Source organism: Cydia strobilella, chromosome 6, assembly GCF_947568885.1.
Source record: "Cydia strobilella chromosome 6, ilCydStro3.1, whole genome shotgun sequence".
NCBI lineage: Eukaryota > Metazoa > Arthropoda > Insecta > Lepidoptera > Tortricidae > Cydia > Cydia strobilella.
In genome coordinates this window covers 17,417,827-17,443,703 of record NC_086046.1, presented here as the reverse complement: position 1 = coordinate 17,443,703, position 25,877 = coordinate 17,417,827, and the positions used below count along the sequence as shown (strand labels likewise).

General features: G+C 43.7%; 3 protein-coding genes across 4 annotated transcripts in view; 1 reads left to right on the top strand and 2 right to left on the bottom strand.

Moving 5' to 3' along the window:
• LOC134742445 (FACT complex subunit spt16) overlaps positions 1 to 25,877 on the bottom strand; it is a 261,308-nt gene that overhangs the window by 55,788 nt on the left and 179,643 nt on the right. The gene's annotated exons all lie outside the window — the stretch shown is intronic.
• On the bottom strand, positions 156 to 1,741 carry LOC134742506 (uncharacterized). Its single transcript, XM_063675725.1, has 4 exons — positions 1,567 to 1,741; positions 1,300 to 1,438; positions 859 to 1,008; positions 156 to 374 (listed from the first exon to the last, which is right to left on the bottom strand). Exons 1-4 carry the CDS (start codon positions 1,641 to 1,643, stop codon positions 162 to 164), a joined length of 579 nt encoding a protein of 192 aa, XP_063531795.1. The 5' UTR covers positions 1,644 to 1,741; the 3' UTR covers positions 156 to 161.
• Positions 3,181 to 25,219, top strand: LOC134742175 (chromodomain-helicase-DNA-binding protein Mi-2 homolog). 2 transcript variants are annotated; one of them, XM_063675156.1, is made up of 21 exons: positions 3,181 to 3,353; positions 3,777 to 3,847; positions 4,139 to 4,261; positions 6,693 to 6,837; positions 8,911 to 9,056; positions 9,567 to 9,740; positions 10,274 to 10,453; positions 10,994 to 11,146; positions 13,159 to 13,284; positions 14,056 to 14,231; positions 14,580 to 14,703; positions 15,320 to 15,469; positions 16,178 to 16,347; positions 16,761 to 16,935; positions 17,154 to 20,324; positions 20,703 to 20,990; positions 21,820 to 22,014; positions 22,910 to 23,072; positions 23,681 to 23,871; positions 24,589 to 24,640; positions 24,939 to 25,219. In XM_063675156.1, the coding sequence occupies exons 1-20, from the start codon at positions 3,317 to 3,319 to the stop codon at positions 24,595 to 24,597; spliced, it is 5,967 nt and encodes a 1,988-aa protein (XP_063531226.1). In that variant the 5' UTR covers positions 3,181 to 3,316; the 3' UTR covers positions 24,598 to 24,640; positions 24,939 to 25,219. The 2 variants fall into 2 exon arrangements, with proteins under 2 accessions (XP_063531226.1, XP_063531225.1); XM_063675155.1 differs by lacking the exons at positions 3,181 to 3,353; positions 3,777 to 3,847; positions 4,139 to 4,261; ... (3 more) ...; positions 10,274 to 10,453; positions 10,994 to 11,146 and adding an exon at positions 12,029 to 12,157.

The window sequence follows — 25,877 nt, the reverse complement described above, 5'->3', positions numbered from 1 at the left end:
TGTTTCCGCCCTATACTCCCCGATTTTTGACCTGGTGGTGGACACTTGAAATGTTTAAGGTTTATTCAAGTCTATTCGTTATTACGTTATTAGGTACTTAAATATTCAAATGTATCAGGATTGCCTAGAAGAATGTAAATAAATAAAAGGATCTGTTATATTCAAGACTTTTTAATGTTATCCCGAACTTTTTGCTCCTTGTACATTTTTATGACTTTCTTGCCTGGCACTAAACCCTGGCTGAGACCAGGTCTCTTCAGCTTTCTCCTGTCTGCTTCGCCCTCCCAAGTATCTTCATCAGTATCCAAAACCACATGTGGTGGTGGAACAGAGGTCATTGTTCCTGAACCTTCACAGACAACTGTTTTCAATTTCTGAAATGAAAGAATTCGATTTTAACATAAGAAGGCATCTGAAGTGGTGAGAAAGAGGTGAAGTAGCATTTGTTTTTGTAAAACAAACGAAATTCTTTCCAATTTACTTATAGAACAAGGTTCAAATTAAAAAAAAGTAAGTATGGTGGGTCTTTCGAGGATACAGAAGTCTTAAAATGTGACGTTTTCAACCAAAAGGTACCACATTGTCGATAAGGTTGATTTCAAATTGAAGCTATATGGAAATATCACCTTATTGACAACCGACTACAATAAGTACCCTTTTGAGTGAGAATGGCACAAATAGTTCCAGTTACCATCTGATACATTCACAAATATCTGAACAGCCTATTTTTAAAATATTCACATCTCTCCAAGTCCCCAATAACACTAACCTATTGTGTGAACCAATATTGGGCTTACAGCTCCACATGTCAGTTAACATCTTTGGTGCTCAAAGAGATAAATTATAATAGTCCGATACCTGTTTCTCTGCCTGCAGCTCCTCAGCAGTTTTCTGAATATCAGAATCATGTGCATATTTGCAGTTGTGTCCAAACCGACACCTCCCTTTCCGGTAGTTCCAGCATATCTTCTTGCCGTTGATCATCTGTGTGTTGTCTTTACCTGGAACCTTAACAGTCATGGCCTATGTACTTGACGATTGTATGTACAATTAGATACAACGTTTTCCTACATTTGTAACTATTTTTATAAAGATTAAATGTTGTACCAAAAGAAAACTTTCATAATCATGTACTTTAGTGAAAATAAAAAGAGAATATATGATATAATATTCTGGCAAAACGTAAACATAACCATGTCCACTTTTTGTACATGACAAGTGGATGTTAAGAGTAGGTTGATTTGTTTACAAAATCTCCTAGCTTAAAAAATTTAAAAGCAATAGAAAGTCAACATATACCATTTTCACGTGTTTCTCCAATATCGCTGCCTTAGCCAATTCAGCTTCAACGAATGGGTTCGAGAACACCGAGGTATGTAGCGAGCTCTCTCCAAGCGCTGGTTTTGGTAATTTTGGTTTGGAAGCATCCTCAGTAGATCTACAAAAAAACATCCATGCCTGTCTATAAAAATTCAGCTACAATACAATAGGTATATTATATTTACGAAAGCATGAAGATTCCAAGATTGTGCAAGAGGGCTATGCATTGAATACTGAAATACTCACTTTTCATCTGGAGATTCTTCGTTATCCTCATCAGAACTCCCCGACGATGACGTACCATAATCTAGTAAAGCGTTCATTTTCACAAAGCTTTTAACTAAAATTCCGTGTTTTCATTCCAAAACGAATTAATTTTAATATTTAAATCAAGCTTGAGATTTGTTTATGCTTCATTCATTTCTCGTTCGGTTCGTCGTTCGTGCACAGATTATATTAGGCGTCCTAGAGAGGATAGCGAATGATAATTTATTTAAAAAAATTAAATGAAATCATTCATCCCAACCTACAGGCGATAATAAAGTTGGCTATGGATAAAAAATAAAAGTGTCATAAACAAAGTGATACCACAGTTAAATAATCAGTTTACATGGTAGTTTTTGTTACAAATAAAAAGGCGTCTTGGCAAATTGTTCAAATTTTTTTTTCGTTTATTCATGATTGAAATATAATATTATAAAAATTAAAAATGTAGGCGCGGAGGTTAATCATCCCATAAAAACATTGAATTTCGCGCCTTTTTTACTGACAAATTTGTTTGTCCGGCTATAGGACATAGGACAATTCAATTTAATTTCATTTCATTTTCATTTTATTATTTATTTATACATTAGTACAACGATTATTCAATTCAATTTAATTTTTAATGGCATGTTTTTTATATTTTAATTATAGTTGGTCAAACCAAATTGTCCGTAAATAAGAACAATAAAAACTATACTCATCCTTTTCTTTTGGGTGCTAGTACTAGTGTAAAGGCCCCAGTCTGTGGCACCAGTACACAGTGGTGAAGGATGGACCATGACAAGCCATGTCATTGTGTACAAGGGGCAATGGTATACAATGGCGGCCGACTAGCCGCCAGTTGTCTAGTGGTGCGCAATCGGAAAGTTGTCGGTTTTTTGACACTTCAAAGGAATCGTATGGGAATCGTGGCGTAGCGTGGCCTATGGTGTTCACACAATCGCCCATGGCAGTGGCTTGGCATGGCCCATCGTTAGCCACTGTGTATTGGGGCCTTAAGACATAGTATGATTCTCTCTGTCTATGTTTGAAATAAGACAGTCCTTTGACCACATCGACATAGTATAGTAGTTATAGACATTAAACCGAGCGACCAGGGGTAAGAGAAAGACATATTCATGCATTGACAGGTTAATGTATGGCAGCATAATCCTTTTTCTCTTTCACTCTTATGAATTTCGGTATTTCGCCATGGCCTCCTACCTATGCTGCCATAACCCGACCATGAAAAAAAACCCGGTCGGTGATAAGGACAAAGCATGGCACTATTTTCTCTTTCCTTTTATAGGAATCGCAATAAGACTATCTTTCTCTATCAAAGAGTGTCAGGCCCTTGTTTGACCAACTATAATTTAGTTTTTATTATGTTGTTGCTGGCATTGATTATTTTTGAATGTGTTGTGTTTTTTAATTTAAATTGTTTTGACTTGTAATTAACTATACCACTGAGTCGAAAATAATAATCTTAAATTGAATTTCGCGCCTTTCTCTACTGACAAAGTTGTTTGACAGACTATACTTTCAGTAGAAATAGTAGATTTATGTGGTATCCCTAAAATTTCTTCTTTTTTCTTGAGCAAGCGAGATAGCAAATAGTGCCAGTCTTCTCCTCATAGTGAAGGCGGCATCAATTTCTGAATTAATTACCATTTGTCGCGAAACTGCGCGTCCTCTATCTTTTCTAGACCTAAATCTCTAATCTTATCCCTGCTTGTGTTAAATAGTGTTCTAAATGGCTTCAGATGATGAAGTAGACGGTTCATTTGCAGGTAAACGTTGAATATCTATTAGCATGTCATAGGTAAGCCGCGAATAGCGGTATCATGTGTTTACTTGCGGTATAAGCAATTAAAAATTTGAAGATTTTGGCTTTCGAATTAAAGTGTTAAAAACAAACAGCAACAAACGATAGTATGTGTTCTTAAAACATCTTAATAGTGCAGTTTAATTGTGTAATTGTTTTCGGTGGGTTGTAAATATTTTGTGAGTGGCAGTTTGTGACAGAAAAGAACATGCAATTCTGCTCATTACTACTTAACAAAATGGACGCCGCCAAACAAAGGGATTAGTGACCTTAACCGCTAGGAGCGCGCGTGTTTCGGAAAATACTGGATTCTCGTGGGTTTGCCGGTGCGGGACAGGTGGTGAGCATGGTTGCAGTGGTTTGACCAGTTTGTTTTATTTCGTTTTAGGCGACGAGGACGTGGAGGAAGGTGAAGGACAGAATGAAAATTCTGGGGAAAGTGATGAAGCACCACCTAAGGTAAGAGGTTAATTGTACTATTAAGTGTACTCTTAATACATTTCATTAATAGCCAACATTGGTTTATTTGTAAACAAAAGACTGTGTTGGCACCTTCAGAAGGTGATTAGAGAGATCCCTGATGTTCTGATAAATAATATTCACACTATAAGACTTAGATAACATAATGTACTTATTTGTATAGCCGCCAATGAGGCGTAATGCCCATCTGAGTCTTTAAAACCATTTTTCAAAACCTAATTTTCACATCTTTACTTTCATTTTGTAAACAAAATAATAAACTTTTCCTAGGAGGATGATGAATACTCTCCAGAAGATGGCAGAAAGAAGAAGAAGGGTAAGAAAAGAAAGGCCCGTGGAGAAGACAAAAAGGGCAGAAAGAAAAAGAAGAAGCGAAAGAATGAGAGTGAAGATGTAAGTACTTTATATATAGACTAGCTGCTGCCTGCAAATTCGTTAGTATAAAAATTAACAAACATATAAATTCTACATCATTACTGGAGTACTAATATTGTTTGGGGCATTTTCTATGAAAAGGGACCTTATTGTCGATGGCGCTTACGCCGCACAGCGTCACGCGGCATTGTATTTTTATCGGAGCATCGTTAATAATGGCGTAAGCGCCATCGATAATAAGGTTCCTTTTTATAGAAAATACCACATTTAACATCTCCTGGCCTAGTTGGTAGTGAACCTACTGAGGTTCACTACAACACACTCGTACTACTCATACTGATGAAGCAGGAGGTTGCAGGCTTGAATCCTGGTAATAGCATTTATTTGTATGTATGTCACAGATTGCCTTCCTTGGTTTGTTCCTGAGTTGTGGATGTTTTCTATGTATATTAGTATTTATATTATAATTTGTGACGTTTTCAACCAAAAGGTACCACATTGTGGTTTGTCGATAAGGTTGATTTCTAATTGAAGCTATATGGAAATAGCGCCTTATTGACAAGCGACAATAAGTACCCTTTTGGTTGAAAATGGCACATTTATATTGTTGTCTAGTACCACAACACAAGCCTTGTTTGAGCTTACTGTGGGAGTAGGTTGATTTGTGTAAGATTGTTCAGTATTTATTTATAAAATATTTATTAATCCAGGTCCATAAACTACCTGTGATGAAAAACTGACATCAAAAATAGCAATTTTTCAGTTTTATGGTTTCATAAGTCATTGGTGGAAAATACATATTGGCTTTTGCAGAAACAGTCAAATATTTTCAACTTCTAAATTAACAAGAATACAGCATGAAATTTTTTTTTCCTGTAAAACCTTCAAGTTCAAGCTAAGTTAATTAGGCAATCTAACCCAGTAAAAGTACTAATTATCCTTATGCTTATTACCTTGATATTACAATGAATTCAGTTGAAATCTTACAAGTTATCAAATCTGCATGTTACCTTCATTGGTCCTCTAGAATAGGGCTGTTTCCACATGTTAAATTTTATAACTAAATCTAGTTAAAATAGATAGAAAATGAGCAATTTATCACAATAAATTGAAAACTTAAACAATGGGAATAATAAATAAATACAAGACTTGTTAAAAAAAAAAAATTTGCTTCCAAATAGGAAAAAAATAATGATACCATTTGATTCCTCACATTTGATTAAAAAATTTAGTGTATAGCAACAATATACATAAACACAATATTTCACCGAAATCGCAATTTCCTTTTTTTTTCACGGCTTTTAAGTTCTAAGCAATAGCGACGTTACATGCTGACGTCACGAAGTAACGCCAATTTGTTAGAAGAGTTTCGTCAGTAAAGTGCGGACTTTGACCATCATTTGTGACTTTTGTATTGCTTTAAGACAATGGCTCCCATAAGACATTTGATCCTCAAAACAAACCTGACCCATTGATAAAAATTTGAGGAATATACCCTATTATCCAGAGATGATCTCATTGATATTTCTGGTTTGCTGAAATAAGGTTAACACTCAAATCAGAACGCGCCTCTATTATCAAGGAGAGTGCGTGTTCTATATCTGATGACGACTGTACAGATTTATATTAAATAATAGAATTGAGTTACACTTTTAAGATTTTTTTTATATTTTATAAATATTCGAATTACTTGTGTAAACTTGGGTTCTCTAAATCATTGCCGAAAAATATTTTGCCGAATGTCATTTCCCAACCAATTTTTCGTATAATTTCATTTCGCCGAATGATCAAGTAGCAACTCGACCAACAGTATTATTTCCCAACCTAATGATTAGCAGCTCTGTATCAGATGTATCTGAATGTATCAGAATGACTGTAAGTCTAATATGAAACATAAAAAGTTTATTTTTAATTTAACATTGTTCGATGCAAAAGAAGTCTGCTTTGGCGCGCTGTTTGGTCGCAGTTCACCTAGTCACGCTTCGCCTCGCTTCGCTCGTAGTCGCACCTATCTTGATGAATAATTTGGCGAGAGAATGTATTACAAATGTTGTGTGTCATAATAATAATCTACTTAACAATAATCCTACCAAGTAAAACGTTGTCATAATGAAAGTTTGCCGAATGTTGGTTGTCAAAGTAAATCATCTGCGAAAAGTTGGTTTACAAGTGAAATTCGGACCATAAAACTTCGGCTAAAAGGCAGAACACCGTGTAACCTATCAGATCTATAATAATTTCTGATTTAGAAATGTAACCCTTGGAGTCCCAAGGATTTAAATTATCAGCCAAAAACGATTGTGGTTTTAAGTTTTGAATTGAATTTTGATTATTCCTTCTTTGGGACTCAGGGGTTACTGTACACATGTACAGTAAAAGCACACACACATTATAGATCCAAGAAGTACTAACACAAATAGAATTAATGAGGGCTTGTATATTTGTCCAGGATGACGAGTTTGGGTTGGAGATTGAAGCGGAAGGTGACAGTGACTATGCGCTTAGCGCTATGACAAGCAAGAAATCGCGCAAGGGCCGCGGCAGCAGGCACAACACTACGCCCTCTACACCTGCTGCATCTGACTCTGGCTCTGGTGAGTTGTAACCTAGTTCATCTTGGGGGTTGAAGCAGAAGGTGACGGTGAGTATTTACTAAGCGCAGTGATAAGTAAGAAATCGCGCAATAGCCGCGGCAGCAAGCACAACCCTACGCACTTTGTACCCACTGCCTCTAAATTGGACTACATCAGGTGATAATATGGAGTATTACTTTTATAAAGCTTATACGAAGACCGTAAGTTCACCATGCACAGGCGGTCTTTTACTAGTAAATACGCCGCTAACTACGCGACTAATTTGAATGCTGGGCCATTTTCTACTACAATAACAAACCATCTTCTTTATGAGTAAAGGTTGTAAACATAAACGCAACTGAAATAAGCAATCACACACTTCTACCAAATCAAAATGTTATTACTGTTATTAGGTAACATATCTGAGGTTTATAATAATAATAGCTGCAGCACCTGAACCACCACTCCTACAATGTTTCATTGTTATCATCATCTGTCATTGGTGATGGTTCAGGTGCTACAGCAATGAGTATCATTTAAAACGTGAAAATCAATCCATACTAATATTATAAATGCGAAAGTGTGTCTGTCTGTCTATTACCTCTTCACGCTTAAACCTCTGAACTGATTTAGTTGAAATTTGGTATATAGTTTGAGTCCCGGGGAAGGAAATAGGGTAGTTTTTATCCCAGAAATCCTTTAAGGGGGTGAAAAGGGGGGTGGCAGTTTGTATGGAAAATCGATAAAAAGCAGATTGGATAAAAAATAAGTTACCCAAATACTAACTCTACGCAGACGAAGTCGCGGGTAAAAGCTAGTGTCAAATAAAATCAAACACGATTATTTATCCATCATACCAAACCTACATATCACCCAACATTAGATAGCAATTATGATGACGGAGTGAATCCGCAATGTAACCTAATAGAAGTATTGGCGTTCGAAGGTCGGGGTCATCGACCCCGCGCGACGAGACTAAAGTAACAATTATAGAGCGTTGGTATTGTACCCGCGTAGCCTCCACGCTCTCACTGGCTGGGAAGATCACTTTTTTGACAAGAACCAAATAATCGAACGAAAGTTTCATTTGAGTTTTTTAGATCATTAGGGATTGAAAAAGGTTGATTAACTTTAGTAGGAATACCAAAATAGTAAGAAACAAAGTTTTTAATTTTGGTGGTAGACAATCCACTTTATCGAGAGTAAAATAAATAAAAGCTTTAATACTTATGTATCTGTTCGTATGTGGAAGTTATTTCAACAAAATTTCGCAAATTATTTCAACACCTTCCTAAGTACTTCCCGTACTGTACGTATTAACAAAGTCGGAACCTATAAAGTGGATCAATTTGGGGGTGAAAAAAAGGATGGATTTAAAAGCAGATTTGTTCATAAATTAAAGTACCCGAATTTCTAATTCCACGCAGACGAAGTTGCGGGCAAAAGCTAGTGAAATAATAAACCAAAGAACGAAATGGAACGTAATTATACGGGTATTTTTTGTATGAAGAAGTAACCAGTTCCGACCCTTGCGTGTTGAATTACGTAGGTAGGTATTTAAATTGTCAACTGATGAAGTTCAAACTTATTTTAGTCAGTTATGGAACTGATTATTTTAGCAATTAGATTCTATTACTTTCTAGGGTTCCGTACCCAAAGGGTAAAAACGGGACCCTATTACTAAGACTCCGCTGTCTTTCTGCCTGTCCGTCTGTCACCAGGCTGTATCTCATGAACCGTGATAACTAGACAGTTGAAATTTTCACAGATGATCTATTTCTGTTGCCGCTATAACAACAAATACTAAAAACATAATAAAATAAATATTTAAGTGGGGCTCCCATACAACAAACGTGATTTTATGCCGTTTTTTTCCGTAACGGTACGGAACCCTTCGTGCGCGAGTCCGACTCGCACTTGGCCGGTTTTTTGCAATTGTATCTTTATAGTTGTTCAAAATAAAATCGTAGGGATACCTCTGACAAAAACTGTCTGGGTAACCCGTTCGCTTCCCTGACAGACAACTATTGGTCATATTGTTGTTTGAATACTCGCATTTTTCAATTTTATGGTATCTAAAATGCTTATATGCAGGCATGCCGACAGTCGAGGAAGTTTGCTCCTCGTTCGGACTCACAGACGTGGACATCCAGTACACGGACGCGGACCTCGAGAACTTGACGTCCTACAAGCTTTTCCAGCAGCATGTCCGACCATTGCTGGTTAAAGAAAATCCAAAGGTCATTATTATTCATATTTGTTTCTACTAGAATGTTAAGAATGTATGTAGATATCATTATTGCTCATTCATCGCTTAACTTTGGTTAGGTATTTATAAACTTACCTTTATAAACATTACTGAAAATAACTTACGGGTTTTTCCCGAGCAGACACAATAATTCGTTAACTTTATCCCGAATTAAATCTAGCATCCACATTTTTTCTAAAGGAGCTTTCCACTGGTTCAATTCCGTAAACTAACGCGTTTTTTCGTCTTTTAGCGTTCATTAGCGAAGTTGTGACTCATTTTTCTAACCATTGTTTTAATGCAGGGAACACTTACTGAAATCTTCATAAAAAAATTTGTTACACAATAGACAATTTCGTGAAGTCATCCATTTCTCAACCATTTTTCTAAACCCCCTTTTTTCAACGCGCAAGCAACCTCGTTACCTGCCACATGCTTCGATGCTAACCCTAACACCACCCCCTTGACAAACCCTTTAATAACATAGTAATATGTCGATTAGGTGCCAGTATCGAAACTGATGATGCTGGTAGCCGCCAAATGGCGGCTGTTCTGCGAGACCAACCCCAACCTGGGCGGCGGCTCCAACATGGGCTCCGAGGAGAACACTAACACGTCCACGGCCTCCGACTACGTGCCTAAAGCTAGGGCTGGGCGTCCGGCTAAGGAACCAAAGGTTAGTGTAAACTTTGAACATGCAGTTTTATTCAGCAAAGTTATAATAAAGCGGATAGAAAGTGGCGGCTGCCGTTTTGTAGTCTTTGCGTTACAGTATGAAATAATTAACTGTGAAGTGTTTTTATGTCTAATATTTAACTTGTTTGCTTGCTTAGATCTCTAGCAATAATGTGTATTGTAATAATAAATAATCATAATAATAGGTGAGAGCATGTACCTAACAACATACTGCTTTAAGACAAAATTGTATATTCACAACGTTGTTTTCCTCGTCTTTACGCACGACTCTCACATAAATTCACAACTTGAGGACTGAGATGTGAATGGGTCCAACGTCCAACCCGATGAATTGAATTAACCTGTTTTGGACAACAACGGCTTGCCGCGCCGCGTGCGTCTAGTCCGCGGTCTGACTGCGACGCGGCGGTTTCCGTGCATTCTTAGGTCCATTAGAATAAATGAATCATTTGATTGTATTGGAGATAACTTCACAATTCGTGTTTAGTATTAACATTACCTGTTTTATGTCAGAATGACGATACAGTGGACGACGTGGAAGAGGAGGAGGAGGAGGCGGACAGCGACGGCGGCACCCCCGCGCCACGCAAGCGAGGCCGCAAGGCCAAGCACGCCGCGCGCGGCAAGCCCGGCCGCAAGCCCAAGGTGCCCACGCTCAAGATCAAGTTCAGCAAGCGCAAGCGGACCAGCAGCGTGAGTACTTACAAATACTGGCTCATGTGTGGGATTGTAATCAGGATGATAATGATGATGTCAACTATGTATTGCTAGGACAATAGAGATAAAGTCGAATCAAGTTAACTCTGAACTTCGAAAAACGCCCCGTACACACGCCTTGTCCTAAATTTACTGTCTATTATTTTTGGTAAGCACATATTTAACTAATCCAAACCAATTTTAATTTGAATTGTATATGGTTTTCTCAAATCTACAATAATATCAAACGGTTTGTTAAATAATTTCCATTACCATCATCAGATCATCACCATATATTTCAATTTGAATTATTATAAGATCGATACAAATATTTTTGAAAAGTTTCATGCTTTACTGTGAATTTTCTGCTTAATTATTGCATTTTATGCTTTCATTTAACCGCTTTTTCAGGACGAAAATTGCACGGTGGTGGACGATTCGCTTTTTTGTACAGCTAGAGACGTGTGGCAGTCGAACCAATTCTTAAAAACAATACTTAACATTTTCTCCAAACTTATTTAGATCCATTCATCACAGGAGGAGGATCCCGAGGGCAGCGCGGGGGCCAACTCGGAGTCGGACGCGGAGTTCGAGCAGATGCTGGCCGAGGCCGAGGAGCCCAAGCCCCAGCCCCAGCCCGCCGCCGCCGACGAGGCCGTCGTCGCCGCGCCCAACCCGGACGGCACGCCGGTATGTACACTACCACTCGCACACAACAAGGAGTCGGACGCGGAGTTCGAGCAGATGCTGGCCGAGGCCGAGGAGCCCAAGCCCCAGCCCCAGCCCGCCGCCGCCGACGAGGCCGTCGTCGCCGCGCCCAACCCGGACGGCACGCCGGTATGTACACTACCACTCGCACACAACAAGGAGTCGGACGCGGAGTTCGAGCAGATGCTGGCCGAGGCCGAGGAGCCCAAGCCCCAGCCCCAGCCCGCCGCCGCCGACGAGGCCGTCGTCGCCGCGCCCAACCCGGACGGCACGCCGGTATGTACACTACCACTCGCACACAACAAGGAGTCGGACGCGGAGTTCGAGCAGATGCTGGCCGAGGCCGAGGAGCCCAAGCCCCAGCCCCAGCCCGCCGCCGCCGACGAGGCCGTCGTCGCCGCGCCCAACCCGGACGGCACGCCGGTATGTACACTACCACTCGCACACAACAAGGAGTCGGACGCGGAGTTCGAGCAGATGCTGGCCGAGGCCGAGGAGCCCAAGCCCCAGCCCCAGCCCGCCGCCGCCGACGAGGCCGTCGTCGCCGCGCCCAACCCGGACGGCACGCCGGTATGTACACTACCACTCGCACACAACAAGGAGTCGGACGCGGAGTTCGAGCAGATGCTGGCCGAGGCCGAGGAGCCCAAGCCCCAGCCCCAGCCCGCCGCCGCCGACGAGGCCGTCGTCGCCGCGCCCAACCCGGACGGCACGCCGGTATGTACACTACCACTCGCACACAACAAGGAGTCGGACGCGGAGTTCGAGCAGATGCTGGCCGAGGCCGAGGAGCCCAAGCCCCAGCCCCAGCCCGCCGCCGCCGCGCCCAACCCGGACGGCACGCCGGTATGTACACTACCACTCGCACACAACAAGGAGTCGGACGCGGAGTTCGAGCAGATGCTGGCCGAGGCCGAGGAGCCCAAGCCCCAGCCCCAGCCCGCCGCCGCCGACGAGGCCGTCGTCGCCGCGCCCAACCCGGACGGCACGCCGGTATGTACACTACCACTCGCACACAACAAGGAGTCGGACGCGGAGTTCGACCAGATGCTGGCCGAGGCCGAGGAGAAACCCCTGTGTTTGATTTGCACAAAATACATAAATCTACAAATGGCAGATTATGCCAAATGACATTCTGGCCAGTCGCAGTTGATTGCAAGGTTAAACAGAGGAAATGGGAAAGTTAGGAACATGCATATACTAGAAAAGACTTATTCTGTTAGAAAGTTTACCTCTTTTAGGCAGTCTCCATCAGGCAGTTTATATGAAAGCCACTTTTCCTAGTATAAATACTGTTTTGATAAAAAATTGCACATTGATTACCATAGACGGTAGGATCCTATAGAAGTGGCCTACCGCGTGCACCCGAGAGGGACAGAACATACGCAATGCGACAATATGATTGGTTGAGTAGATTTGTAGCATAAACCATACAAATGACCCGGGTATGTCCATAAACTACGTCCGGACCCGGGTATGTCCTTAAACTATGTCCTTAAACTATGTCCAAAAGAGAGGTTTGGGCACTGCAAATGACATCTCGCTTTGTGTGGTAGGGCACAGGACAGCGGATGTCATTCCAGATCTAGAGCAGGCCCAACTGGGGAAGTACCTCCACCTTACAGAAAACCGCAGCCAAATAACACTAGACCCTACTCATAGTGTTGTGTTCCTGCCGGTGAGTAAGGTTGCCAGAGCTCAACGAGGGAGAGGAGTGTTAGAGTCGGCAACGTGCATGTAACTCCTCTGGAGTTGCAGGCGTACATAGGCTACGGAGACTGCTTAACATCAGGCGGGCCGTTTGCCACCGACGTAGTATAAAAAAAAAAATATATGGTAAGGAATAAAAAAATGTGAGACTGTAACAAGGATAAACAATAATAACGCTTTCTCTGCTACTCCTACTGAAAGATACATAAGACTATCCCGTTCTGACAGTTCCCCCCACCACTCATACCTAATACAGTTTTATACTAGATTAATGTTGATTACAGGCTCCCAGGAAGAAAGCCAAGACCAAGATTGGTAACAAGAGCAAGAAGAAGAGGAACAAGCTGAAGACCACCAACAAGTTCCCCGACGGCGCGGAGGGCGAGCAGGAGCACCAGGACTATTGCGAGGTAACATTCTTATTTTATACCCATCTGAGCTTTAGGGCTGATTTAGATGGCGCGCGAACTCGCGTACAAGTTTAGTTACATAGCGGACTGTTGAGGTTACATCTAATTCAGCCAACCGATCAAGTATCTCAATGTAATGAAACTCGCATGCTAGTTCTCGCACCGCGCACCGTCTAAATGAGCTCTTATTAGTGAATCCTAAGACATGTAAAGTAATGTAAAATATTGAAGTCACACATTTGACAGCTGACTTAAATGACGTTGCATGTCTTCGTAGGTTTTTTTTGGTAAAAACTGGATTGATGAACCAGTTACCGCATAATGTTAAGGACCATTTACAGCACTATCTATTTTAAAATCCAATTTGCGGCTACAATGCACGCACTTGTTAACTTTTATTTGCTTTCCTTTGTACTCGTACTCTGTTCTTTGTACTGGTACTCGTGAACCTATCATGTGATAAATAGTAGGATAAGATTACGGCCGGAAATCCTTTTCGGCCGCGGACTGGACTCGAGCTGCGCGCGGCGCGGCGAGGGGCATATTTATATTTGGTCGAGCGCAATGTATGCGCGGCCTTAAGCGTGTGCTAGACCTTGGTAATGTTTGTATGAAATTTTGTTGGTAACAACTGTCTACACGATCCGTCCAGACCGAGGCCACGCGGTCCGAGGGGCTTCTCGGCGACCGTCTAGCAAGGGCTTTATACCCCGCACTATCGTTGAGACTCGTTAAAATTAGATTATTCTCTAATTTGCCATAATCCCACAGGTGTGTCAACAAGGCGGCGAGATCATCCTCTGCGACACATGCCCCCGCGCCTACCACTTGGTGTGTCTGGAGCCCGAGCTGGAGGAGACGCCCGAGGGCCGCTGGTCGTGCCCGCACTGCGAGGCCGAGGGCAACCAGGACCAGGACGACGACGACGAGCATCAGGAGTTCTGCAGGTTTATACTAGCTCTCATCACTCTATATTTGTGTTATTATCTATAAACCTATCCATTCTATAAACATACAAGTTATAGGAATATAGGTGTTTAAAAAAAAAGTGTTTGAAAAGTTTGTGTTTGCTTCGCGACGCAATTTCCTCGCGAGGCAGCTCGTTCTGCGTTGTGATGTGGCGATTTTGTGCATACCTGGATTTAAATTTAACTTGCCTAAAATATCAGCGCTCTGATATAATATTAACTGTTGTATGTGAAGATTCATTAGCTATTAACAAAGTTTTGGTTTCTATTCTTACATAAATGAGAATGAAAAGATCTTTTGTAAAAGTAACCATTGATCTTACACAGAATTTGCAAGGACGGTGGCGAGCTGCTCTGCTGTGACTCATGCCCTTCGGCCTACCATCGCTTCTGCCTCAACCCACCGCTTGAGGAGGTGCCGGATGGGGAATGGAAATGTCCGCGTTGCAGTGTGAGTATATGCCCATTTCTGTCAAGTTTTTCCTTGAACCGGATGAACTGTTTCAGAGACTGAAAAGTAAGGAAGTGCTCTCCCAAGAAAATGGAATAAGGTTGATTCTCATAAAAATTAGTCGCTCCTTAATAGTCTGCCTAATTACAATTTACGGGTTTATTTTTAGGGTTCCGTACCCAAAGGGTAAAAACGGGACCCTATTACTAAAACTCCGCTGTCTGTCCGTCTGTCACCAGGCTGTATTTCATCAGCCGTGATAGCTAGACAGTTGAAAATTTCACAGATGTTGATTTCTGTTACCGCTATAACAACAAATACTAAAAACAGAATAAAATAAATATTTAAGTGGGGCTCCCATCTCCCATACAACAAACGTCATTTTTTTTGCCGTTTTTTGCGTAATGGTACAGAACCCTGCGTTCGCGAGTCCGACTCGCATTTGGCCGGTTTTTTTTGCCAGCGCGCATGGTGTCTATACGTTTCAGCATTGTTTATACGATTCAATGTACTCTTTTTTTTTATATACCTTGCATCATTTACTGTACCTAATAATATATCTTAAATATATATCGTTCATCAATTAAAGTTGTGACATGTTATTTTGTATTTGCAGTGTCCTCCAATAGACGGCAAAGTAAACAAGATCCTAACATGGCGCTGGAAGGAGCACTCGGCCAAGTCCAAGGCGCCGCGCGAACGAGAGTTCTTCGTCAAGTGGCTCGACTGCTCCTACTGGCACTGCAGTTGGATCTCAGAACTGCAGGTATGTAACATATAACATAGTAAAAGCGATATTGAACCTTATTTCCAAGTAATAGAGGCCGGCAACTTATAAGAATAAGAATTGTTTTTGCCACATATCCAGAAGTACAAAAGAAAATAAAATAAAATGACATAAAACAAGAATAAGAAAAACAATTATTAATTAATAACTACAATTAAACAAATATATTGGGCAAAGGTTTCCAGTCTCAGCGTGTGCCGGGCCGAGATGCCCGTTGCTGGTTTTCAGACCGGTCCCAGACTAGGACGGTCGGAGGGTAGCATAATTACCTATATCAATAACAGTAATAACATCTGTGCTCGTAATTAAGTACATATTGATGACTGTTCTCACTTTATTGTCGATTGCTTATGTCGATTCCCTATAAAACCGCAAATTTTGGCAAATAAAGGTGTACATGGTACAAATTATTTGTCAGAGATCATTTTGTGGTATCTGAATCGTCAAATGTTAGCGCTGGTCAACCTAGCTTAAATATCTTAGGTGCCATAAGAGATGATATTAATTTTGATTACATTTGTCAGTGACATGATGTTTGTCAGTATCATGATTGTGATTTGCTGATTTTCTGATAACAATTTAATTTGTTTTAATACTTCTAATAGAGCAAATTAATGCATGCATGTTTAGTTTGTCAACAAAACTTTTTTTTTACCATTGATTAATTGAATCAATTTCTGTTGACAGTTGGACGTGTTCCATCCACTGATGTATCGCTACTACATGCGCAAATACGACACGGAGGAACCGCCGAAGCTAGAAGAGCCGCTCGACGAGCAAGATGGCCGATACAAGCGCATCCAGAGCAAGCAGGGCCAGGATTCCGATCAGAAGGCACTGGAGGAGAAATACTACAGGTTAGTAGACAAGGATGTCAATGCGCAAATACGACACGGAGCAACCACTGAAGCAAGAAGAGCCGCTAGATGAGCAAGACGACCGATACAAGCGTTTCAAGAGCAATCATGGCCAGGATTCCGACGACAGGTAGTAGTCAGTAATGTTTTGATAACATTTTGGTGGCCGATGAGCATACAATCACTCGAATTGCACGCGAGTAGTTAGTGATCCTAATGTAAGCTGTGGCCACAGAATAACTAATAGTCTGTGGCCACAGGAAGGAGCCAAAAACAGAGATCCGACCTTTGGTTCCATTTCCACCCATGGCCGTCGTCGCAGGGCTGTAATGGCGGACTTGGCTAGATTTGGCCAAAATTTTCACTTTTACCTGACAAAAGCAGTGTTTTGAATTGAGATGTTTGTTGTTCAGATACGGCGTGAAGCCGGAGTGGCTGATCGTGCACCGCGTGATCAACCACCGCACGAGTCGCGACGGCACCACGTACTTCCTGGTGAAGTGGCGCGACCTGTCCTACGACCAGGCCACCTGGGAGTCCGAGCACGCCGACATCGTGGGCCTCAAGCAGGCTGTCGAGTATTATCAGGTTAGTACGTTCACTCCAGAGAAATTCTAGCGTACCGTACCGAGGTGCCAAAACTTAACTGTTATCGTCACCATAACGCACAAAACGCGTTGGCCGCTAAAAACGATTAAGTACCATTATTCAGTGAGACATCGATACATCATTATTTATTTAGTGTTAGGGAATAGAGGAGTTCAATTTCGCATCGACCATTTTTACTAACGTATTTTTCATTGCAGGATATGCGTTCCTACATCACTTCGGAAGGAAAATCGAAGGGAAGCAAAGGCAAGAAGGCCGGGCGCAAGAGCAAGAACCGCGACCCCAACGACGACGACGAAAGCAGCAGCGGCCAGCAGGTGAAGGTGGCCGGCCACAAGTACTGCCCACCGCCCGACAAGCCCGTCACCAACCTCAACAAGAAGTACGAGGAGCAGCCCTCCTTCCTCTACGAGACCGGCATGCAGCTGCACCCCTACCAGCTGGAGGGGCTCAACTGGCTGCGCTACTCCTGGGGGCAGGGCATCGACACCATCCTCGCCGACGAGATGGGGCTCGGCAAGACCATCCAGACCGTCACCTTCCTCTACTCCCTCTTCAAGGAGGGACACTGCAAGGGGCCGTTCTTGGTCTCCGTCCCTCTTTCCACCATCATCAATTGGGAGAGAGAATTCGAACTGTGGGCGCCGGATCTATACTGCATCACTTACGTCGGTGACAAGGATTCGAGAGCTGTCATTAGAGAGAACGAGTTGACTTTCGACGATGGCGCTAATAGAGGCGGCAGACCGTCAAAAATCAAGTCTCAGGTCAAATTTAATGTCTTGCTCACTTCGTACGAATTGGTCTCTATCGACGCTACGTGTCTCGGCTCTATTGACTGGGCCGTGCTAGTCGTCGACGAAGCCCACAGACTTAAGAGCAACCAGTCTAAATTCTTCAGGCTGCTCGCCGGCTACCACATCAACTACAAACTTTTGCTCACCGGTACTCCCCTTCAGAACAACCTTGAGGAGTTGTTCCATCTTTTGAATTTCTTGAACAAGGACAAATTTAACGATCTCGCCGCGTTCCAGAACGAGTTCGCGGACGTTTCTAAAGAGGAACAAGTCAAGAGGCTTCACGAAATGCTGGGGCCGCATATGCTGCGACGACTTAAAGCCGACGTACTGAAGAACATGCCAACCAAGTCCGAGTTCATCGTGCGCGTCGAGCTGTCTCCCATGCAGAAGAAATATTACAAATACATTTTGACGAGGAATTACGAAGCTCTAAACCCGAAGGGCGGCGGTCAGACCGTGTCTCTGTTGAACGTGATGATGGATTTGAAGAAATGCTGCAACCATCCTTATCTCTTCCCCGTGGCGGCGGAAGAAGCGCCGCTAGGAGCCCACGGAAACTACGACACGTCTGCTCTGATCAAAGCTTCAGGAAAACTCGTACTTTTGGCTAAAATGTTACAGAAGCTTAAGGAGCAAGGCCACAGAGTTCTTATTTTCTCACAGATGACAAAAATGTTGGATATCCTCGAAGACTTCTTAGAAGGCGCCGGTTACAAGTATGAGAGAATCGACGGTGGTATAACAGGACCCACCCGTCAGGAAGCCATCGATAGGTTCAACGCTCCAGGCGCTCAACAGTTTGTGTTCTTGTTGTCCACCAGAGCAGGTGGTCTGGGTATCAACTTGGCCACCGCCGACACTGTCATCATTTACGACTCCGATTGGAATCCTCACAACGACATCCAGGCGTTTTCCCGTGCCCATCGTATCGGTCAAGCGAACAAAGTGATGATCTACCGCTTCGTCACGCGCAACAGTGTCGAGGAGCGAGTCACACAGGTCGCCAAGAGGAAGATGATGTTGACCCACTTGGTCGTACGACCCGGCATGGGCGGCAAAGGCGCCAACTTCACCAAACAGGAGTTGGACGATATTCTCCGATTTGGTACCGAAGAGTTATTCAAAGAAGATGAGGGCAAAGAAGAAGCTATCCATTACGACGATAAAGCAGTGTCTGACCTGCTCGATAGATCAAAGGAGGGTATCGAATCGAAGGAATCGTGGGCTAACGAATATCTCAGTTCCTTCAAAGTGGCCAGCTACTCCACAAAGGAAGGTGAAAACGAGGAGGAAGTCGACACGGAAATTATCAAACAGGAAGCCGAGAACACCGACCCGGCGTACTGGATCAAACTGCTCCGGCACCATTACGAGCAGCACCAAGAAGACCAGGCGCGAACTCTCGGGAAAGGCAAGCGAGTACGCAAACAGGTCAACTACAACGACGGCAGCGTCGCGCAGACAGAGAACAGAGAGGACTCGACGTGGCAGGAGAACGGTTCGGATTACAACTCCGACTTCTCTCAGGGCAGCGAGGACGATAAAGAAGATGACGATTTCGATGAGAAGAATGACAATGGAGATCTGCTCAGTCGCCGCAGCAAGCGACGCCTCGAGCGACGGGAGGAGCGCGATCGACCGCTGCCGCCCCTGCTCGCTCGCGTCGGGGGAAACATGGAAGTCCTCGGCTTCAACGCTCGCCAAAGGAAATCCTTCCTCAACGCCATCATGCGATACGGCATGCCGCCCCAGGACGCGTTCAACTCGCAATGGCTAGTGCGCGATCTCCGAGGCAAATCCGAGAGGAACTTCAAGGCCTACGTGTCGCTGTTCATGCGGCATCTGTGCGAGCCCGGTGCGGATAACGCGGAAACGTTCGCGGACGGTGTCCCACGCGAGGGCCTGTCGCGGCAGCACGTGCTGACGAGGATCGGCGTCATGAGCCTGATAAGGAAGAAGGTGCAGGAGTTCGAGCACATCAACGGCTACTACAGCATGCCGGAACTAATCCGAAAACCGGTGGAGCCGGTAAAAATTGCAGGAGCCGCCGGTGAAAGTGCCGCTCCGAGCCCCGCGCCCTCCACCGCCACACCTATCACCTCCGCCGCACCTTCACCCGCGCCCACGTCGGCGGTCGCTCCCGCTGCCGAAAGCACCGACAAAGAAAAAGAAGAAGCGCCTAAGGAGGAGAAATCCGACAAGGAACCTAAAGACGAGCCGATGGACACCAGCGACAAGGAGGAGCGCGAGAAATCCGCAGAAAAAGAGACTCCTAAGGAGGAGCCGGTCGAGGCTAAACCCGAGCCGGAGCGTCGCATGTCCGTCGACGAGGAGCCTCCTAAGGAGGAGGAGAAAAAGGAGGAGGTTAAAGAGGAGGCTCAGGAGGATGCCGAGAAGAAGCCTAAGGAGGAGAAGCCCAAGGAGGAGCCTAAAGAGGATGATAAGAAAGAGGAGGATAAGAAGAGCGAGAAGGCAGACTCTGAGGCCTCGGAGAAACCGAGCAAAGATGAGAAGAAGGATGACGACGATGATGATGTCGTGCTGGTCAAGGAGGAGGATGATCTCAAGGTTAGTAAAGTAGAACTTACTTTTCATACTAATTTCATATCAAATTACTCTCCAAACACATAACGTTTATCTTTATTTCTGAATCAATAGCGATCGTAAAGGTCTCGCTAAGAGATAAAACATCGCGAAGCATGCGAAGCGATTCTAATGGCATAAACATAGGGGATCTATTTAAACCTCCCCTTGAGGGTTCAAATCCTCTCAAAAATCCATGCATATTCAGAGCAATCACCTAGCTCGAGGGCTCAATAGAAGTCAGATTTGTGAAAGTCGCTTTGCAGACCAACTATTTTAATTTTGTTAACTCACAAGCCTTGTTCAAAGCGGGCTGTCGCACGATAGAGTAAGTTTCTTAATGAAATACCCGTTAATGAACAGGTGGAGCGACGCAAGTTCATGTTCAACATCGCCGACGGCGGCTTCACGGAGCTGCACACGCTGTGGCTCAACGAGGAGCGCGCCGCCGCGCCCGGCCGCGAGTACGAGATCTGGCATCGCCGCCACGACTACTGGCTGCTCGCCGGCATCGTCACGCACGGCTACGGCCGCTGGCAGGACATACAGAACGACCTGCGCTTCGCCATCATCAACGAGCCCTTCAAGATGGACGTGGGCAAGGGCAACTTCCTTGAGATCAAGAACAAGTTCCTGGCGAGGAGGTTTAAGGTGAGGACTTTATTTTACATACAGATTTGGTACTACACCCGACTATTGACCTATCGCCGGCATCGTCACCGACGGCCACGGTCGCCGGCAGGACATACAGAACGAGCCCTTCGAGATGGATGCCGTGAAAAGAAACTTCCTTGAGATCGAGAACAAATTCTTTGCAAGGAGGATCAAGGTAAGAGATTAGGAAATACTGGAATATAGAGTAAATTATACGAGATTTACGAACGAGCAGCCCTTTGGAATTTTCACATACATATGTTCAAAGTGGCCGCACTGCAATGGCGAACTGATTCAATATATTCATCATCATCATATCAGCCTCCTATCGCCCACTGCTGAGCATAGGCCTCTTCTCGCGTACGCCACTTATCCCGGTCCTGAGCCAATCTCATCCAGAAGTGACCCGCAGTCTTCCGAATGTCGTCCACCCAACGAGCCAACGGACGCCAGGCACTCCTTTCGTCTGAAAGCGGCCACCATTCCGTTAACATTTTGGCCCACCTGCCATCACTGTCTGGCAACATGTCCCGCCCAGCTCCATTTAAGTTTGGTAATGACGTATCCGACGTCTTGCACTTTGGTGCGGCGTGGGATCTCGGCATTCCTTACTCGGTCTTGAAGTTTGATGCCGAGCATGGCGCGCTCCATGGCTCTCTGTGCCACTCGGATTTTATGCACAGCCTCCTTAGTGAGCGTCCATGTCTCGGCACCGTAGGTCATGGTGGGCAGGACACATTGGTTAAAGAGACGAGTTTTCAGGCATTGTGGAATGTTAACGGTCAATGTCATATAAAAGTTTATTGTGTAATGTCTATTTTTATAGCTGTTGGAACAAGCGCTGGTAATCGAGGAGCAACTCAGGCGAGCGGCGTACCTGAACTTGACCCAGGACCCGAACCACCCCGCCATGTCGCTCAACGCGCGCTTCGCCGAGGTGGAGTGCCTCGCCGAGTCCCACCAGCACCTCAGCAAGGAGTCGCTCGCGGGCAACAAGCCGGCCAACGCCGTGCTGCACAAGGTACGTGCGTGCGACGTGCGACACCGACACAACCCTGGCCGATAATTTATTGAAATAATTCTGTTACGTTTGTGATGATAGATCATTTAACTTCTTTGCTGAAGTTGATTTTCTCAAACATGCGGGGGAATATTGGTCTTTACGTTCGTGATAATAGGCTGCGCAAAATCATGTTATGGGAGCTTCAGTGAGATGCGTCGGCAATAAATATTCACACAACATGAAGGCCTCAATGCCAGTAAAACCAGGCTTACCGCACGATATTCATGTTTGCGTGAACGTCTTTATCCACCAGCATCTCCAGGCCATAATTTCAGGCTCTATTCAATATATTGAATCGGGCCGAAACCATCGAACTTTTAGCTTATACGTTTTTTTTTTATACAACGTCGGTGGCAAACAAGCGTACAACCCGCCTGATAGTCAAATAACAGGATTGAACTTGTTATGTTGTTTCTCGAGCAGGTGATGGGAGTAGGTAGTGAAACACCTTAAGTGTGATAGTATAAGAACGTCTATTCTCTAAATGCCTATATATACATGTTAGATTGAGCTGACACAAGCAATATGCGTTTATGTCGCAGTAAACCAAATCGTTACTGCTAAACACGGAAAGTGGACATTTGCCACATTACAATAGTAAGCGATCACTGTAGCCACTGGACTCCTGGAACACACTCCTTTTTCGAAGAACCCCATACTGGATTCTCTCGAGAAAATTTCGGCACGGAGTTTGTTCCCCAGCCGTAGCGGGAGAAAGTATTGATTTTTAAGAATTATTTCCGCGAAAGCTCTATAACTATCGGTGTGATAAGGTATCGCCAGCCTCGTATGTAGTTGACTGGCTATCCCTGTGTTTCCTGCCTCTGTAGTAACATAGTGTTGCGGTGTGCAGGTGCTGAACCAGCTGGAGGAGCTGCTGTCGGACATGAAGTCGGACGTGTCGCGGCTGCCGGCCACGCTGGCGCGCATCCCGCCGGTGGCGCAGCGCCTGCAGATGTCGGAGCGGTCCATCCTGTCCCGCCTCGCCGCCACCGCCGGCAACCCCGTGCCCGCCGGTAACTAACGTCTAACACTATTTATTTTTTATGGACACTCAACAACTCAGGGCCTTCCAATGGCTACCAGGGCCTTATACTAGCGATAGAGAGGGAGATGAAGCAATATCGATTTTCGTTGTAGGGCCTCTGTTCACTTCCATCATGAGAATTGGATCTTGATCCTAAGCTCACTAGCCTACCTTAGCACATCAGTTTAAAGTTAAAGAATCGCTTAACTGAGCTGTTTGTATCTTTATCAAAAACAAGGTTAGGAGACATCTGTGTTGGTTTTGAAAACGAGCTAATAATGCATTTATTTCGAGTAACTAATGTTCCATTGACAAGTTTCCAAAGTTCCATATGAAAAAATCTCGGGAACTTGCTACCTCATTTGCTGTAAAAAAAATCTAAAAATGGTCAAAATTTGTTTGTTACTTTAGCATATTGAATCTTCTGTAATTGCAAGTACTGCAAAGATTACTCAAAAATGCTTACACTACGCAAAATGTGCTTGCAAGTTTGAAGATATTCTCAGAAGTGTTGGCAGGTGTCGAAGGACATGATTCCACAGATTCCACTGTTATAATCACGCCATGTTCTAATTCCATCACGTTAATGTTATACAGCGCAAATGGCGGCGTTCCCGGGCGGGTTCGCGGCGACGGGCGCGCTGCCGGGCTTCGCGCCGGCCGCGGCGGCGGCGGCCAACTTCGCCAACTTCCGTCCGCAGTACTCCGTGCCCGGCCAGCCCGCCACCGCCGCCGCCTCCGCCGCCGCCACCGCCACCGCCACCGCCGGCGCCAACTCCAGCTCCAGCGTAAGATAACAGACTAACCTTACATCTAGGGCGGTTATCACGTCAATTCGCGTGCGGCGACGACTGTACGATGGTGCGGTTTTCTCCGTATCTTCGTCCGAAGCTGCGCTGCGCGACGAATCGCGTTTATGAACAAAAATCCGTACGGTACTATAGAGCTCGGTGTGGCATACCCTGCGGCGCGCACCGCATCTCCGTCCGAAAGCACGAATGGTCGTGCGATTCGTAGCTTTGCACGGAGAGGCGGCGCCGATGTGTTATAACCATGCGGTTTTTGCATACAAATCGAGATTCTACAGTACAAAGTTATAAAATCGCAACACCGGACGTCGCTCCGAAGTGCGAAGCGGTGTGATAACCGCCTTCTAACCTAACACGACTCGACTGCCTTACGTTTCCAATATGGACGTATTGACTTTTGTAACGTTTAAGTTTAATGTCACTTAATAATAGGACAGGAGGTACAATTATGACCTAGGCAAGGCGACAATAATGCGGAACAAAATCGACAGAACAATGAATTTTTAGTCTATTCATAGTATGGGTGTGATGAGAATGATTTAATATATAATAAAATGGTAAACCTATGGGTTCATTATTAACGTTTGGTCGAACTTAGGTAATATTATAGAAAACCGCTTTCGTCCGAGGTTACCCTTTTGAGATAGTTATCCAAATGATGTGGGGAATGCTAACATGAAACTATTTCCTTTACAGAAATCATAAACCCGCGTAACTTATCCACCGCAATCGAATTGGCCAACTTCAGGTAATTATCGCACATATGATATTTATTATAATTAGCAAATAGAATTTTCTATTCATAAAAATTTACTGCCACACCAAGAAAATGCAATACCTAATTTTAAAATCAGATTGTATTGTATAATGTATTTGTAATTTTATATCAAGGTGTACAGTATTTGTTTGATATATGTTAGTTCTATTTCCTACCAATAAAGTAAATTTCAATAATAATAAAATTATTGTAATTATGTTTAGTGTGGCAATGTATTTTCATTGTTTTTATACTATTAAAGTATTCTAACAAAGTTTTTTTGTTTCAGTGAGCAAATTATGGTCGAATAGATGAATATTTTAGATGTAAGCTTTTCAAGATTCCTGTTCCATGTTGGGTTGAAGTGATAACTATAGTGATTAGTGCATTATGCGTTAGGTAACATATTTTATGACATTTTGACGGACACACTACTATTTATTTCATCCTGACCTGTATGTTGTCAATAATATTATATTATGTAATAAGTGATTGTGGATTTTTGTTTTATGAATTCATTATTTTTGATTTACCAAAAATAAGAAATGAATAAATCATATTATTAAGTGACTGTCCTTAAGAGGCTGTCAATACCTATAACGCGCACACTATTTGTATCGAAGTAAATGAGATATTATTGGGCCTGGGCAAGAAGAAAACTATTGAAAAAAAAAGTGGATTATTAGTGTAATACTACTCGTTAGCGGTTTAGGTATGTTTTGAAATTGTGATTTTAAATGCAGATCCCAAAAAATAAAGACAACCTTTTAATGGTGATTTTAACACTTTTAACTGCCCCTCGCTATCACTACTGACATCACGTGGACGTGATAAGCCCGCTCCACACTCGTGCGCGAAGCTGCGAACGCGTGTAGTTGATTTCGCAAATCTGCGACGGCCGCTCCACACTCGCGGCTAGGGGGCTGAGGGGGCTACAGAGTAGTTTGATGGTGCATCTTATGTAATGCACGGACAGTAAGTGTTAAGACCAATCTTTACAATTATTTTCTATCGAGCCGATTTCGGTCAATCAACATCAATCTCAAGCACATTGAGTGTTGACAGCCCCTTCACACCTTACGCTAAAACGACGTTAAAATCAAAGAGTTATTTATTGTAGCCATACACAGCGCCATCTATACTGCCCCGCTAAGCCAATTAGACGTATTTGACACTTACTGCTGTGGCGCGACGACCCTAAGTGGATCTTTGCCTCCGACACCAAAGA